This window comes from Plectropomus leopardus, chromosome 6, assembly GCF_008729295.1.
Source record: "Plectropomus leopardus isolate mb chromosome 6, YSFRI_Pleo_2.0, whole genome shotgun sequence".
NCBI classification, from domain to species: domain Eukaryota; kingdom Metazoa; phylum Chordata; class Actinopteri; order Perciformes; family Serranidae; genus Plectropomus; species Plectropomus leopardus.
In genome coordinates this window covers 18,533,384-18,547,864 of record NC_056468.1, presented here as the reverse complement: position 1 = coordinate 18,547,864, position 14,481 = coordinate 18,533,384, and the positions used below count along the sequence as shown (strand labels likewise).

General features: G+C 40.4%; 1 protein-coding gene across 3 annotated transcripts in view; it reads left to right on the top strand.

The window, feature by feature from the left end:
- The window catches only part of wscd2 (WSC domain containing 2), a 43,457-nt gene that overhangs the window by 12,133 nt on the left and 16,843 nt on the right, over positions 1-14,481 (top strand). Inside the window, exons 2-3 of one of the 3 annotated variants that reach the window (XM_042488228.1) lie at positions 10,243-10,378; positions 13,355-14,274. In XM_042488228.1, coding sequence (XP_042344162.1) covers positions 13,884-14,274 — 391 coding nt within the window. In that variant the 5' untranslated portion in view covers positions 10,243-10,378; positions 13,355-13,883. Of the gene's footprint in view, positions 1-10,237; positions 10,379-13,354; positions 14,275-14,481 lie in introns of all 3 variants that reach the window. The other 2 variants (XM_042488227.1, XM_042488226.1) reach the window with 2 other exon arrangements.

Sequence of the window (14,481 nt, the reverse complement as noted above, 5' to 3'; positions counted from 1 at the left end):
AGTACAACAACTCTACTCCACTACATTATAGAGGAAAGTATTGTCTTTTTCATTGTACTATATTTACATGAGCTTACATATTACACACAAAACATGTACGTTTATTGCCAGAAAGTTGGTGTTTTCATATTACTGGGCTGTCTATGCTGTAGAAAGATGAAAATACTTAAAAAAAACAGGCTGTGGCATTTGAATTTGCTTAAGAGATAAAAAAAAAAAACTTACAACTACCAGAATGCACTGCGCCACACGAGACCAATAAACGCTCCTGCTGGTGGGTCACATAATGTGAGCTTGTGTGTTTGGCACAAGAAACGATATGGTGGCCAGCTAGTAACAAATGATCTTGAATTACAGTTAACAGTGAGCTAAAATATGTTTCTTTAAACAACTTGGTTTGTATTTGAGCAGCGCCAGCTTTTTCCATTTTTCTACACTCTTTGTACCCGTGGTGGTCAGCATATAAAAAGGCTGAAGATGGAGGGAAGTTTATTACGATTAATTTACAGATAATACCCACACTGTTATGATACAAAGCCAGTTGGAAATTGGCAAAGTGTCCCTTTAAATGCATTTTCCTGTCAGCTTTTCTGTATTTTAACTACCTTGGCTAATGGAATGAAGGATGTTTTAGTTATATCGACATCTTAAACCACAGAGCCACAAGGATGAGTCTGCACTTTTTACTCACTTCGGAGATCAAGCAAAATAGATTTTTTCCACACAAAAGTCACATTCAGTGACAGTATTAAGGGAATACAAATGATTCCACTTCTTGTTTTGTGGAAAATACAAAACACCTGACTGTTTTGCTGGTTAACTTCTATTAGCTGTGCTTCATGCTGAGACAAAAACCTGCAGTGTCAGGATCTTATATTGTCTGACGTGATCCCAGCATGTGGTGCTCTGGGCTGGATCACCCCTTTATTCCAGACAACGTCTTTAGTAGCCTCTCTAATCCTCTCTGCAGACTTATCAGGCTCTCAAGGATATATGTTGGTCAAAATCTTCAGTGTTAAATTTGTGAGTGGGCTGAAAAATGCAATGGATCAAAAAGGCAAGTGCAATGATTTTTCTGGTTGAAAATATATTCAACTTTGAAGGATTAGTGCATGAGACCACATTGTGGGTTTCAAAAGGGAAGGAGAGGACTGTAGCAAAGCAGAAGTGAGATTTTGTCAGTACTGATGACTTCAAACACAACCAGCCTCACCCTAGCTCCATCTTATTTCATCCCGGCACATTTACTGTAAGAGCTAATGCCTTTGGCAAGGTAATTTCAGATCATATAATGTATTTCTTTAAAGATACATTCAAAATGTTCTTTTCATGTCTCACTGTAAGTGACGGGTAAGCTGCAGAACAATGGTGCTGGACGATTCAGCTCCTTGCTTAAGGACACTTCAGCAGAGTGGCTGCTCTGCTCGTTGACACTGGAGCTTGAATGTGTAGAGGGTCTGTCTCTCCTCTCACTGCATGCCCGAGCACTCGGGCTGTTTTTCTGTTCTTACTCTGGCCAACAGAGCAGAAGAAGCTGCGTTATACAGGAGGACAGTTGTGTCAACATCTTCCTCTGTGAATAAGTTCCTCCAACAGCACAATTATTATACCTCTGTAGGATACGGTAGTATTCATTTTAATGTTAAATGAAAAACTAAAGTAATCTTTTTGTGGCCTTTTGTGGATTTATAGCTGCTCAAATAAATATTTAGTATCACCAATGGATCTATTAGCTACTTGTAATGTCAAAGGGGTTGCTAGTAGTAATAATTGATGAATTAACTGGTGGACTTTGTCGAGCATTTAGCTGCTTAAAAGACAGATATAGAGTGCCCCAGTAATCAGTCCTAAATCCCGGAAATCATTTAGCATTTCAGCACTCCCAGTTCCCTCATTTCAAAGTCAGTGGGTGTTTTGAATGGGTTTTTTCGTTGGAAGCCTAAAATAAGGCCTGTGGTTAACACATGCTGGAGAGACTGTAACGTTTTCTCCTACAACATAAAATACATCAGTTAATACCCTGCTCGCAAACTTTTTTGTTTCTTTGTGTCTTAAAAAAGGAGCTTGCTAACAAGTGGCTAAATGAAACTACAGAACGTCATCGCGCTGAGCCACGCCGAACACGGCTTCACAGCCTCATTGTGAAGCCGTTGGCAGCTTCAAATCATGCAACCATGGTGCAGTTCATCCATAGCCTAACATTAGCCTTTTACTTCTGGGGATTTCAAAAAGGATTCAAAAGTCCTAAAAGTGGTATTCATTTATGAAGATTGTCTTGCTGAGCAAAACGTTTAACTATCATAAACATTTACTGTGAATGTATTTTCTGAAATAATCCAAAATGCAATGAAAAATCCCTTTAGCTTTTTGTCGAGGGAACCAGGGCGATGCTAACTTCTGCATTAGTCTACAGAATAATGTCGTTCTGTGGCACTCTATTTGCGTCAGAAGTTGGTGGTGACCACAAAAAAGCTAAAAAAAAAAAAAAAGCAATACACCAGATGACCAGAAACGCGATTCCAAATATGCTAATGTTGCTCTGTAACTGCTGGATGTGTAAATAAGCGTCAGTAACACGTTCGCCATATCTTCTTAAAAGATAACTGTTTCCACTGACTTCAAACCAGTAAATGCAATTTAAAGGAATAATTCAACATTTTGAAAACATGTTCATTTTCTTTCATCAAGCAAGATGAGAAGATCAGCATAAATAACTTGCCTGTGCACTGAGTATACAGTGCATATATGGTTAGCTTAGCTTAGCATAAGGAAACAGTCAGTTTGGCTCCCTCAGACTTACACCTACAAAACCTCAAACATTTACTTGACATTGACATGACAGATTGAAGTCATGTGTTTCTGGCCTCCTGTTTAACAGAACAAGCTCAGAAATAGTAAATACTGAGTCACATTAATATTAAATATCTTCAATAGAAAGAGGTTCCAAATATAACTGAGCCAAACACCCACTCTTTGGTGCCGCTGAGGACACTTCTCCGTGGTTAAATATAGGGGTTTTTTTCACTTTTCAACATGGAAAAAGAAAGAGCATGTTCTCAGTTAATGAATAACTGTATTTCTAAGCTGCATGTAGTCAAGATGTGTTGGTTTGTGTTGCGCTTTCACACTTAAGCTTAACGATGTGCTGTTAAAAATGGCCTTAAATTCAATTCAGAGGAATATCCTTTTCCCCATCGCTCCTCCTCCTCACCAACTAAACATTTGCTGAAACCCACTGCAATCCCCTCCTAAGTCTATTCAAGCAGAGAGGAGTGAGATACGCAGCAGAACTGAGCCAGGAGAATTCACTTTTAATTAAAGCAGAGAGATCCTCTGTGCTTAGCGAAGGTGGGAGAAGAAAAGGGGGAAAAAGCTCTTTTCCTCTTTGAAAAAACTGAACTGCAGATTTTGTGTAAGGCCCTGAATGAAGAGCTTTGTTGAGGTTGGATAGTGGAAGACATCATTTGATCTCCCATTGACAGCGCCTCCCTGCTGCAGAATAATTACTTCTTTTATGAAGCCATTAGAGAGGACCGATTCAAGTGATTGTTTCTCAAATGTCCATCCATGTGCCCAACCGGGATCTGGGAGTGGCAGCTACTGGGGGTGGCTCTGAAACTCACACAACAGGAATCTGGGATATTTCTCTCTCTCTGGAGCTTTGTGACACATCATTAGTGCCAGGACTGTCTTTCCTGTTTCGATCAAAGATTTTTTTTTTAGCACTTCTCTCCCCAGAATAGTAGAAGTTCTCTCTTCTTTCATTTCTTTCTTTCCCTCAGATTTACAAACAGACTCTGCATGAACAAACAAGACTACAAGTAGAAGAATTAGCACTAATCCACATTTTGTGCAAATGACTTGTTCAGTTTTTGTCTTTCTGCTCGCGCCTAATTGAACTCTGCTGCTTTGTGTCCACAATTACAATTAAGCCATTATTCCCTCAGCCTCGTTTTCTTTTTGACTGTGTCAGTTGCTTATCACCATGTACTGGTGGAAGTGATGATCATCAGTCACTCGATTACAATGCAGCAGCTTAACGCTACTGTGCACCAGTCAAAGAAGAGGATTACATTATTTTTAGACCCTTTAATTTACCTCTTCTCTTTCACAGTAAAAAGGTCACCACTGAGCTTAATGGACCATTGAGTATTATCAGGATTACAATGAGCTTTTTCCCTGCCATCCTGGGCTTAATTTTTAAGCTTCATAGGGTGTACTTAAAAACCCCAACTGTGATTGGTCTGTTCAACATTTCCGATGCCAAATGTACTCATATTTCTAATTACCTCCGGGCTTTGGGAGGGTGTAACCAACAGGGCTAAACACAGCAATCATTTCGTGACAGTAACGGATCTCTTCAGAAAGTGCCCGTCTCAAATTTAGCAAAAAACAAAGCAAAGAAGAAATGCACACTCTGTCATCACGCAACACAAGGTTCAATCTCATGATTTATCAGAGAGGATCTGCCGGTGTGTGCTTACCATTTCTGAAATTGATGCATTAAAAGAATGACTCTGAAAGACCATCTGGGTATTCCCTTACTACATCTGCACCCAATCACTGAATAACATGTTGGCATTGTACGTTTCTGCAAACCACGGATACTTTAGGTAAGGTTAGGTAAGGTAGATAAGGTAAGGTAAGGTAAGGTAACGTAGATAAGGTAAGGTAAGGTAAGGTTGCTCATGGCATCGTTCAATTCCTGCAGTGCATTTGTAGTTTATTATGTAGCTATGTGGATATATTGAAATTTTAGATATCACCAATGCCGTGGTGTGTGTAGCTTATGACACAAAACCACTTGATTATGACTTGCAGTGCTTACAACATGCAGTGTTGTAGGCACATTCACCACTTGAAACGCAGTACTGTCTCTGTAAAACATAACTGCTTTTCGTGACACTGTCCCCGTTGATAAACAGTGACGGGTCGCTAACCATTCATGTTTGGTGCCTACAAAGCAGATGGAAACACAGTAATGACTTGCTAAAACACAAACGGTTTTGTTGTTTGTTAGTGACATGCAATCCACCATCCCTTCCACCTCCCAGAGTCAGCTCACACACCACATCACTTTTAGAAACGTTGATATGATACATATGAAACGGGAAAACGTAATGAGATTTGCAGAAATGTACAAAGCCAACATTTTCTTCAGGCGACCCGGCTGACATAGAACATTCCCATCTCATTCTCGATGATTGGCTCCTCAGCTGCTCAAAAATATCTAAATATGTAAAAATAACAGACCAACCAAATTCTTTGGCCCTGTAGTGGGAAAGTTGCTGAATACCTTTGATAGTTTTGGACTCTAAAACCCCATATTTTTCAATTTTTGCATTAACTCCTGCTCTCAGACTGTTGAGAAATATGTCTGTGTGCTTTGTTTTCACAGTCAGCTATTTTCTGTCCAGACCAGAACTAGCAGGTTTTATACTTAGGCAGGTATGATAGAGCATACAAACTACTGTTAAAGGAGTACTTCACCCACAAAATGACTGATTTTATATCAATTACTCTTTTTTGCATGCCTCCAAAAATCCAAAAATGGCAAACATTGTTGATGAAGTGAAGTCATTGGGATCGCCTACCTTTAACAACAGCAAAACTATATTAAAACATCTATTTACAAACTCTCACACAACTCTTGCAGTATAATCCAAATCTCATTTATCCAGTTGTATACCCAGTTTTTCCCCAATTATACTGCATTACTTTGCTGTCAGCGGTGACTAAAAATAAAATTTATCAATTCTTTCCATTTCAATCCTGTTCAGAAGGAGCAAGGCAATGTGTTTTTTTAAATATTCAACACACGACTGGATAAACGAGACTTGGATTGTGTAAAAGTTTCTAAACTGATATTTTGACATAGTTTCCTGTTGTTAAATGCGTACCCGTTATTTCAAGAATGTGTTGCCGTTTTTGGGTTCTTTGTTCAACATGAAGGCATGCGAGAACAAAAGTTGTCATGAATTCAAGGTAACGTGTGCTGAGTAACAGATATACAAATCGTCAAATGGGTGAAGTATTCCTTTAAGTGTTATTATGTACATTTATATTAAACAAAGGTTCTGTCAACAGCTTAATTGCTGAGCTTCAGGGATCCCATAAAATGAAACCACACAGGTAATAAATCTAAAATGAAAAGTAAAACATTTATCATTAACCTCTCAGCAGGCCAATAATGAGAGGGTAATGAAAAGAGAGCAGGGGCACTAAATGTCTGACCACCAATCTGCAGCTTGTCTACACTCATTACAGCACAGATTTATTTACTGTTATCCCATGTTTGTGCCACATTTTCAACACTTTCCGACAGATTACAGACAGCGGTTTCCGTAACAGATAACCTGCTGATATATGATAATACCCATAGTGAAAAGCTATTTTAAGAAACTTTATCACAGGGTATGTGAAGTGGCACTTATAAGGGTCAACACTGAAGTAGAGGTGGATGTTGTCAAATGATTCATATTCGCCATTTTGGTTTCAGACAAAGTAAAATAAGAACCAATTTTCAGCAAAGGGCTTGTCGGGAGTTTTAAAAACCACTCTCAGAGCTTCGTATAATCCGGCACTGTACAGAGAGTATGCAAACATCTTTTCTGATGAGCTTCTCTTCGAGTGGCCACCAGCAATTACGAGTATTGGGCTTTAGGCCAATCACTAATGCGGACACACACTGAGATCAAGCACAGGTTTAATTAAAATGGCTAACATGAAAATGGGAAGCCAAAACTGTGGCGCATACCGTGGTAACTTTTGCCAAACATTGAGCCAAAAAAACTGCTTTGGCAGAGCGATCCTGTTGTTATTGGAAGCAGTCATGTTCACACTCCAGTTTTGAGAGGTCATGCACTCCTCAGAGTTGCCATCTGTGCTGAGCGAGCCGCTTGAATGTGTTCTGCAGTGCAGCAAAAGTTTGGCATCTAATGAGTTTACTTGAGCCTTCTTAGTTTTACATGTGAACTTTAGTCTTCCGTCTTACCTGCACCACTATTAACAATAATACTTCCAAAATCCTTTTGTATAAATAAAGACACTTTATAAAGACACTTTATGTTGGGCTTGACTTCTCTCCTGGAAGTGTAATGAGGCACCAGACAACTTTGCAAGTAGGATGGAACAATTTGTGTAAACTTGAACGCAAGCATGGCCAGTGTTATCACCGCGGGAGGAATGTGATCTTTAGTTTGATTTGATTTGACAAACACAGCTAATGCGCACTGGCAGGCCAAACACACCAGGAGAGCGGAAAGACAGGCCCCAGGGTGAGGGGAGGGTCAGTGCTGCTGCAGCCAACACTGTTAACCCTTCTTCTGCTGAAGAAACAAAGACATCCAACGTTTTATAGTACAGTACTTTTACAGGATGGGACTTAAAGTTGAGTGCGTGTGCACATAATACAAACAGGACAATGAGAGGAGACTGATGGTTTCCTTTCCCAGTAATGCCGGTGCACCTGATGCCCTTTCTTCCTGCTTCTGTTAACACTGACAACATTACAATAACGTGTTTCTTCCCACCAGAAGCTGACTGTTAATGACTATCAGTGCTGGTTTTACTGTGGCCAAACATAACCTCAGTTCCCTGTATTTTTCTAACTGTGAAAACACAGCGAGCAAAACCCATTTTAAATAAACTATGAGAATATCGCCGCTAATTTAACTCAGCTGGTGTGATTTGCAATGGGGATTTTAAGGTCTAACAGTTTAAAAAAAAAAACCTCACCCACGCTCGAGTTAAAAGAATGTTTTTTGGCAATCAAGAAACAGAGGGAATGGAAATTGGAAATTGATTACATCTGCAAAGCCAAGTAACAAAACTGAATATTTTATCTGCTTCTATCATGACAAAACATCCAACTCGTAAATATTCAGCATCCTCAGAGTTCAAATCTTGTCGACTCTTTTTGAGGGGGAAAAAAACATGAATCTGCTGTTTTTTGGGTTTGTTTTTTTTTTTGGTTTTTTTTTTACATCTTTTCTTGTCAGTTTCTTTCAAGCAAACTCCAAAACAGTTTTTCATAATCACACCGTTTTTACTGTCTGTCGTACTGGCTCAAGGTTTTTCTCACAGCGAGGTGACTCCTCATCTGTTAATCCTACCAGTCGTCCGTGCTGGCTGACAGTTAAGTGTTGTCTCTGAACTCGAGAGGTCTCACACAGTTTACCACAGCTCTGTCTTGCTCAGTCCTGCCCCCTGGTCAACGAGTCCCAGGACAGATATGAAGAATATTTATGGACGGACTCGTGGAGCCGTTTGCCTGCAGCACAAGCCGAGCTGGCTGTTGGCCCGCTCGCCAAAGATTAACTTTGACGTTTCGTCCCCTAAATCTGTTCTGATTAAATATTTGCTGGCTCATTTAATATGAATGTGAATTAATGGTCAGTCAGTGAGTTCATGTCTGCTCCACTTGAGTAATTGCCATGATTTGGCAGAAAGACCTCTGCAGCACCTCCTGTCTCTTGTCTGCTGCATTTCCTCTTTGTCCATCTGTCTGTTTACATGCCTGATTTTTATCCGCGTGATTTTAGCTATAAATGAGAATAAAATTAACCTGAAGTTGTGGCACAAACTTGCAGTATGTGAAGCTGTAATGTGAGGGCCTGACTCACTGTCACTGAAATTTAGCCGCGTTAGTGGCGTGACTTTAGAAATGGTAACGTTTGTCTGTCAGTCGCTCTGTCCAACACTTTCAGACTGAAACCATATACATTCATGGGCCCCAGACAGTGAATCCAAATGACTTTGATAACCCCCTGACTAAACCCCTTGTACATTTATGGTTTTAAGTGAAATGTCATTGCTGGATGGACTGCCTTGAAACTCTTTACAGACATTCATGTGTTGCTCAGGACAAATTAATAACTTTTGTACTCTATTAGCATTCTTATTTGGCGTTATCATTGTGAAAATTTTAATTTATCCAATACTGTGGTTTATGACCAAATAAAGACATAGTGCATTGCTAATTATTAAATAAATTCCTCCAGGAACAGTGCCACGCTTTGAAGCAAATTTTACATAGCCCGTGTCCATCACATGATGCCGTGGGGCCCGCAAAAACCTTTTCCTGTAGACTTACATTGGGAAAGAGACGTCTGTAAATCAGCATTTACATTTCTTTGAGTATCACAACCCAAGTGAAATTACTCGTTTCAGCATTGCGATTTGATCCATTTGGTCCAATAACATTTCAAAAGTCTAGAAGAACTGCTTGATTGAATTATTTTAACCCCATTAAGTCAGCTGCTTGACCAGCTGAAGTTAACGCCTCAGCTGCTTTAAGTCTCTACTGTGCTTGATGATGCCAGCGTCATGAGCCACTGGGCAACATTCATCAGAACAAATGTTGGGCCCGCCTCGGATGCTGTATCCAGTTCTCTTTATACATCCATAGCTTTTCCACTAAACTCACCTGATTAATCATTTTACTAAATATCAGCATATTAGCATTATCAGTCTGAGCGTGTAAGCACGCTGATGTTAGCATTTACTGTAGCTCAAATAACAAGGACTGTCCCATAATAATATATTGCCCCAAAATAACTGCAATAATGTCACTCAGAAATAATTTTATGTCACTGATACAGTAATGATATAATAGCATAATAATGCACGTACACCCTTTCAAAAATTAAGGAACTTTTCATTCAACCTGAAATGACAACAAAACATGTCTCAGCATAGTCTTTCTCTGGTGTAGGCGCTCTGAAAAACACTTCATGTGTTTTATAATTGCTGGGAAAACCCTGCTGTTTATTCTGGCATCATATTGGCTAAAATTTAGATTATGTTTTTACTTAAACAGCAGCAATGTGCGGCATACAAGGACATGACTTTGGTCATATTGCTGACCTCAATAAGTCATTAACGTCAATATCGTGACAGGCCTACAAAACAGCGCCCTGCCTACAGTGTTAAAGAGCTGATTGCGTGACAGTGTGACTCTTTGACTTGTTTCTTTATACCTCATACAATATAAAGGTTCAATACAATTGCAGCAGGACTCCATCCACGCTCTTGTTACTGTCATTTGAACCTGCAAATTAGCCACGAGTTCAATTTCATTTTGGTAACGAGGGGAATGAATTATTAACATCAGTAATTAACCTGTGTGTGGCCCTGTTGCATTTGTGAGATGTAGAGCGGTACCACACGCATCTTTATGCCATTTTTTCCATCTGGTCACCCTTGTGAACCACCCTTTTTTTTACTGTGTTTTCAGAACAGAAGTGCCTGGCTACCTTTTAGCCAAAACCACCATAACGTGACCTGTGCACACAAAGCCCTAAAACAATGCTCTCCTGTGGACTTCACTCCCACCAAGAGGCCACTACACATTTTCAGGATATTGTTTCCCTTCACAGTGAGTCAGGAGTAACAGGCATGTTGAAGTATGCAGTTTTACTTTTCTATTTAGACCTTGTAACCGTGCAGGGAACCTGACCTAGATATGATTACATTTCTCCAAGGTAAACATATTATTCAGTTTGAAACAAAGACTAGCTTGTTTGATGGCGTCTCACTCTTCCTGAAATATGAATCATTTCTCCACTGACAAGGAGCAAAATACTGAGACAGGACTGAAAAATCGTCATGGTTACAGAGAGAGTGTAGGAGTCACTTTTCAATGATGTTTATACAGCTGTAGAAGTGAATGTAAGGAATTATTATACTGTTAAACTACATTCATGTGAAGCCCTGTGAAAGAAAGGCTGCTCATGGGAATGAGAAGATCAGTGACATTCATTGATGTTTCAGACACAAATGTCTGAAAACGAAAAGAAATAGCTGGGGATTTACTTTCTTTCTGAAAGCTTGAACCAGCGGCTGATTAGCTTAGCTTAGAAAAAGGAATATTCATGAATATTCTCAAAGTTAACTTCTGGTCTGTTGTTGCCACTATGGTGTGGTGAAAAGATCACTTCCACTGCCATCTGTAGTAGTGTAGATAGTGGCTCTGAAAAGCAGCAAATTAAGATAATTTTCTTGCCACAATTCTTTCATTGTGACATCAACATACCAAAGAACTGCCAGGTCACTGTCTGTACAACTTACAAGACTAGACCATCCAAGTCTCCAATATTATATCATATCAGCTGAGGAATCGCAAAGGAAAAAGTGTCTGCCTGCCATCAAGAGGGTTCATGTTAACACCCATAGGAGTGTCAACCAAAACAGACAGACAGACAATTCAAATCACACTCATGTTCTCAACGCAGTTAACAGCTGAGAATAATAAACTTATCTTATACTAATAAGTCATATAATAATTATATAATAGTGACACTCTAAGCCCTTGTCATTAGCCCAGCCTCCGCCTGTATAAAGTACATTACTGATACATTACTCATACTCATTTTTTGAGCCAGTGCAAAAGTAGCACTATCATGTAAAACAACCTAAGGCACGATTTAAGGCTGATAAGGATGAGTTTTCATCCGTATTGTGCCTTAGATCACCAAAACAGGTCTCTAAATAATCAAACGCCATGTTTTCCTCAATATTCTTTTATCAGAATGTAACTCAAGGCTGTTAAATTCAACAGAAAGGATGAAAAAACAAAATTCACTCAAGATTTTGCAGTGCACAGACCACAAAATACACCTCTTTCTACTAAAGATGGCAGCAATCTTGTGACGTCATGCTGATTTTGGTTATAACAAACCACAAGCAAACATTCACACATTTCTGTTTGTGTACAGATTAAACAAATGAGATATGACGTGGTACAGTAATTAATGTATTGTATGTATGAATGTATCTTTACAGTCCCTGTTTAGCCTAAAATAGCTTGCCAGATGCTGGCTTTAGCTTTTTCTTTAGGGCAAAGACATAAGACTGCCATTCATCTTCTAATCTAACTCTCTGTATGAACAGGAATAAACACATTTTTGACATGTCAACCAACTTCTTAAAAAATAGGGTATTGTAGGTTTAATTGTGCATGTTCTAAGAAAATATGCTTCAACTATAGACTACGCCATCAATTACACACAATAACAGGTTTATTTATGAACATGTGACTCTTTTATGTCTTTTATGTCCTAAGTGTGAACCCCACTATGATTTATTTTGTTTTTATTAACTTTGACTTATCAGCTGCAGCACCCTTCATTATACCTCAGAATATTTAGTGTTTGCCTTTTTGAAACTTAATGTGACCCCAGGATGACCTTAAAACTAACAAAATACTGAATCATTAAAACGCAGACAAAGTACGTCAGTAATGAAAACCGTCCTTGGAGGTATTTAAAGATACTGAGCAGGATACAGAGGCAAAGTTTGGAGAAGTCAAACAGGATGTAGATTGTCTTTGTGCCCGGATGCTGAGGGTTCAAGTACATGAGCAGAATGTGATCCATTTCTCCTTGAGGGTCCCAGACTCTTCCCAGACTACCGGAGGGAAAATCGAGGAGGCACAAAGCCAGGGGGGTCTGCTGTGTCGCTGAGGTTTCAGGTGGCATGTATTCTGCGGATTTGTCCCGGGCTAGACAGAGAGCCACAAGGGCGAGTGTCCCCTTGAATGTTCTGGAAAATTCCCTGACCCTGAGGAGTGTTGCATTACACCTCCCAATTGTAGCCTCCGGGGCTCGTCCCAGAACAGAGCTTCCTTTGAGAGAGGCTGCCGAGAATTTGGGAAGTCGGGATTGGCAGTTTTAGAAAAATTCTCAGTGTAACATCTTAAACATAATTATGATAAGACAAAGACAATCCATTACTGTGTGTGCTCCAGATTTAATGGATGAGTAGACCTGTTAACCTCTGCATTCTTTGAAAATCAACTGAGCCTGTTTGCTCTTTAATGTCACACATTCACACAAATTATCCTCACCTCAGATCATCTTGAATAATGTTTTTTTAATTCACTTCAATTCCCGCACACTTTAGCTCCTAAAGACATCAGTGAAAATGCCGCAGGGTAGAGCTTTGTTTCTGTTTATTCCCCTCTCGGCTTAACCCAATTTATTAAAGATAATATGGAAGTCGGAGCTTGCTGCTGTGAAGCTTTACAGATGGTTTTGTGCGCAAACTAACATGACAGATAAGTTTTCCAGATACTTGATTGCTTTTAATCTTTGCTTATCTCTGTTCCAATTTGTATTCCTGTTAATATGAGTTTAACAGAATATGAAAGAATGAGGACAGTTTAACTTCTCTCTAACAACAGCGTCATGATGTTTTTCCCAGCAGGTGATGCACTGATTTCATCCTTTTGTAACACGCTCATGTTATTTCTTCTTTTCTTTTTCATGTGCAATAAAGCATACTCAGGTCTGTACTTATTCTTCTTTTTGTGTGTGTGTGTGTGTGTGTGTGTGTGTGTGTATCTTTGCTGCAGATGGTGAGTCACGCCCTCTCTCTCGCTGAATAGACGGCCTCACAAAGGCGAAAGGATCTCAGCTCAGCCAGTAAATAAAACCCCTCTTCCTCCTGCGCAGCGTGGGAGAAAGTGCCCCTGCGGTGCTGGTGTGGCATCCTCGTAGGTTGATAACTGGAGTGAAAGCGGTGTTGAGGGTTCATCTTTCACTCTGAGCCACTCACCTTTCATGCCGGGGCCCCGGAGCCGGCTCTCAGGGCTGGACTGTCAGCGGGAACGCAGAAAGACTCTCGTGTGGACTTGATCAGCAGAGCTGCACAGGTGTAAAGCATCTTCCTCATGAGACTGAAGAGGTGTACATGAGAGGAAAGTCATGCTTTTGTTTGGATGACCTTCAACCAGGATTAAGACACTTTGACTGACTTTTTCTTCATTTCTGTTGGGGCCCAGTGGGGCTGAGTGGTGAGGACAGGGACAGCTCGTGTTGATGCTTATGCTTTATGAGTTTTCATCACTGGGAGAGCGTGTCTGAGTGGCACGGGGAGCCAGCATGGCCAAGCCTCTGCTGAAGATACAGCGCTATTTCCGCAGGAAACCTGTCCGCTTCTTTTCCCTCATCCTCCTCTACCTGACCGCCGGGAGCCTCGTCTTCCTGCACTCTGGCTTCGTTGGGGACAGCGGCCCCGGAGGCAGAGGGGGCCGGGACTCCGTGGTAGCTTCAGAGATGGGGAGCCGGACTTCAATGTCAGACGCTCGGGGGCTCGGCATAATGAGCAGGGTGTTTAAGGAGACCCGCAGGTCTGGACGGAGGTACGGCCCCCCTTGGATGAAGAAGGACAGACAAGCAGGCCAGGACTCAGTGCACAGGGGGGGGGACTATACCAACAACTGGAACCGTGCACTTAAAGGACGCAGTGCCAAAGAAGTGGATGATGGAAGAGGTGGGTTATATCACTTCACTATGTTGTCGCAGTGGTGTTGTTTTCAGCTTGGCAGTTTTCCAAATTCAACAACAGATCTTCTCCCACATCTCAAAATTCAAAATGAGGTGATAAATTATTAAAGATGGTTGAAATTTGCCCTTGGCTTCTCCCACATATAAAAAATAATACAATAATTCAATGCAGCGCTCGCTTAAGCAGATCAGC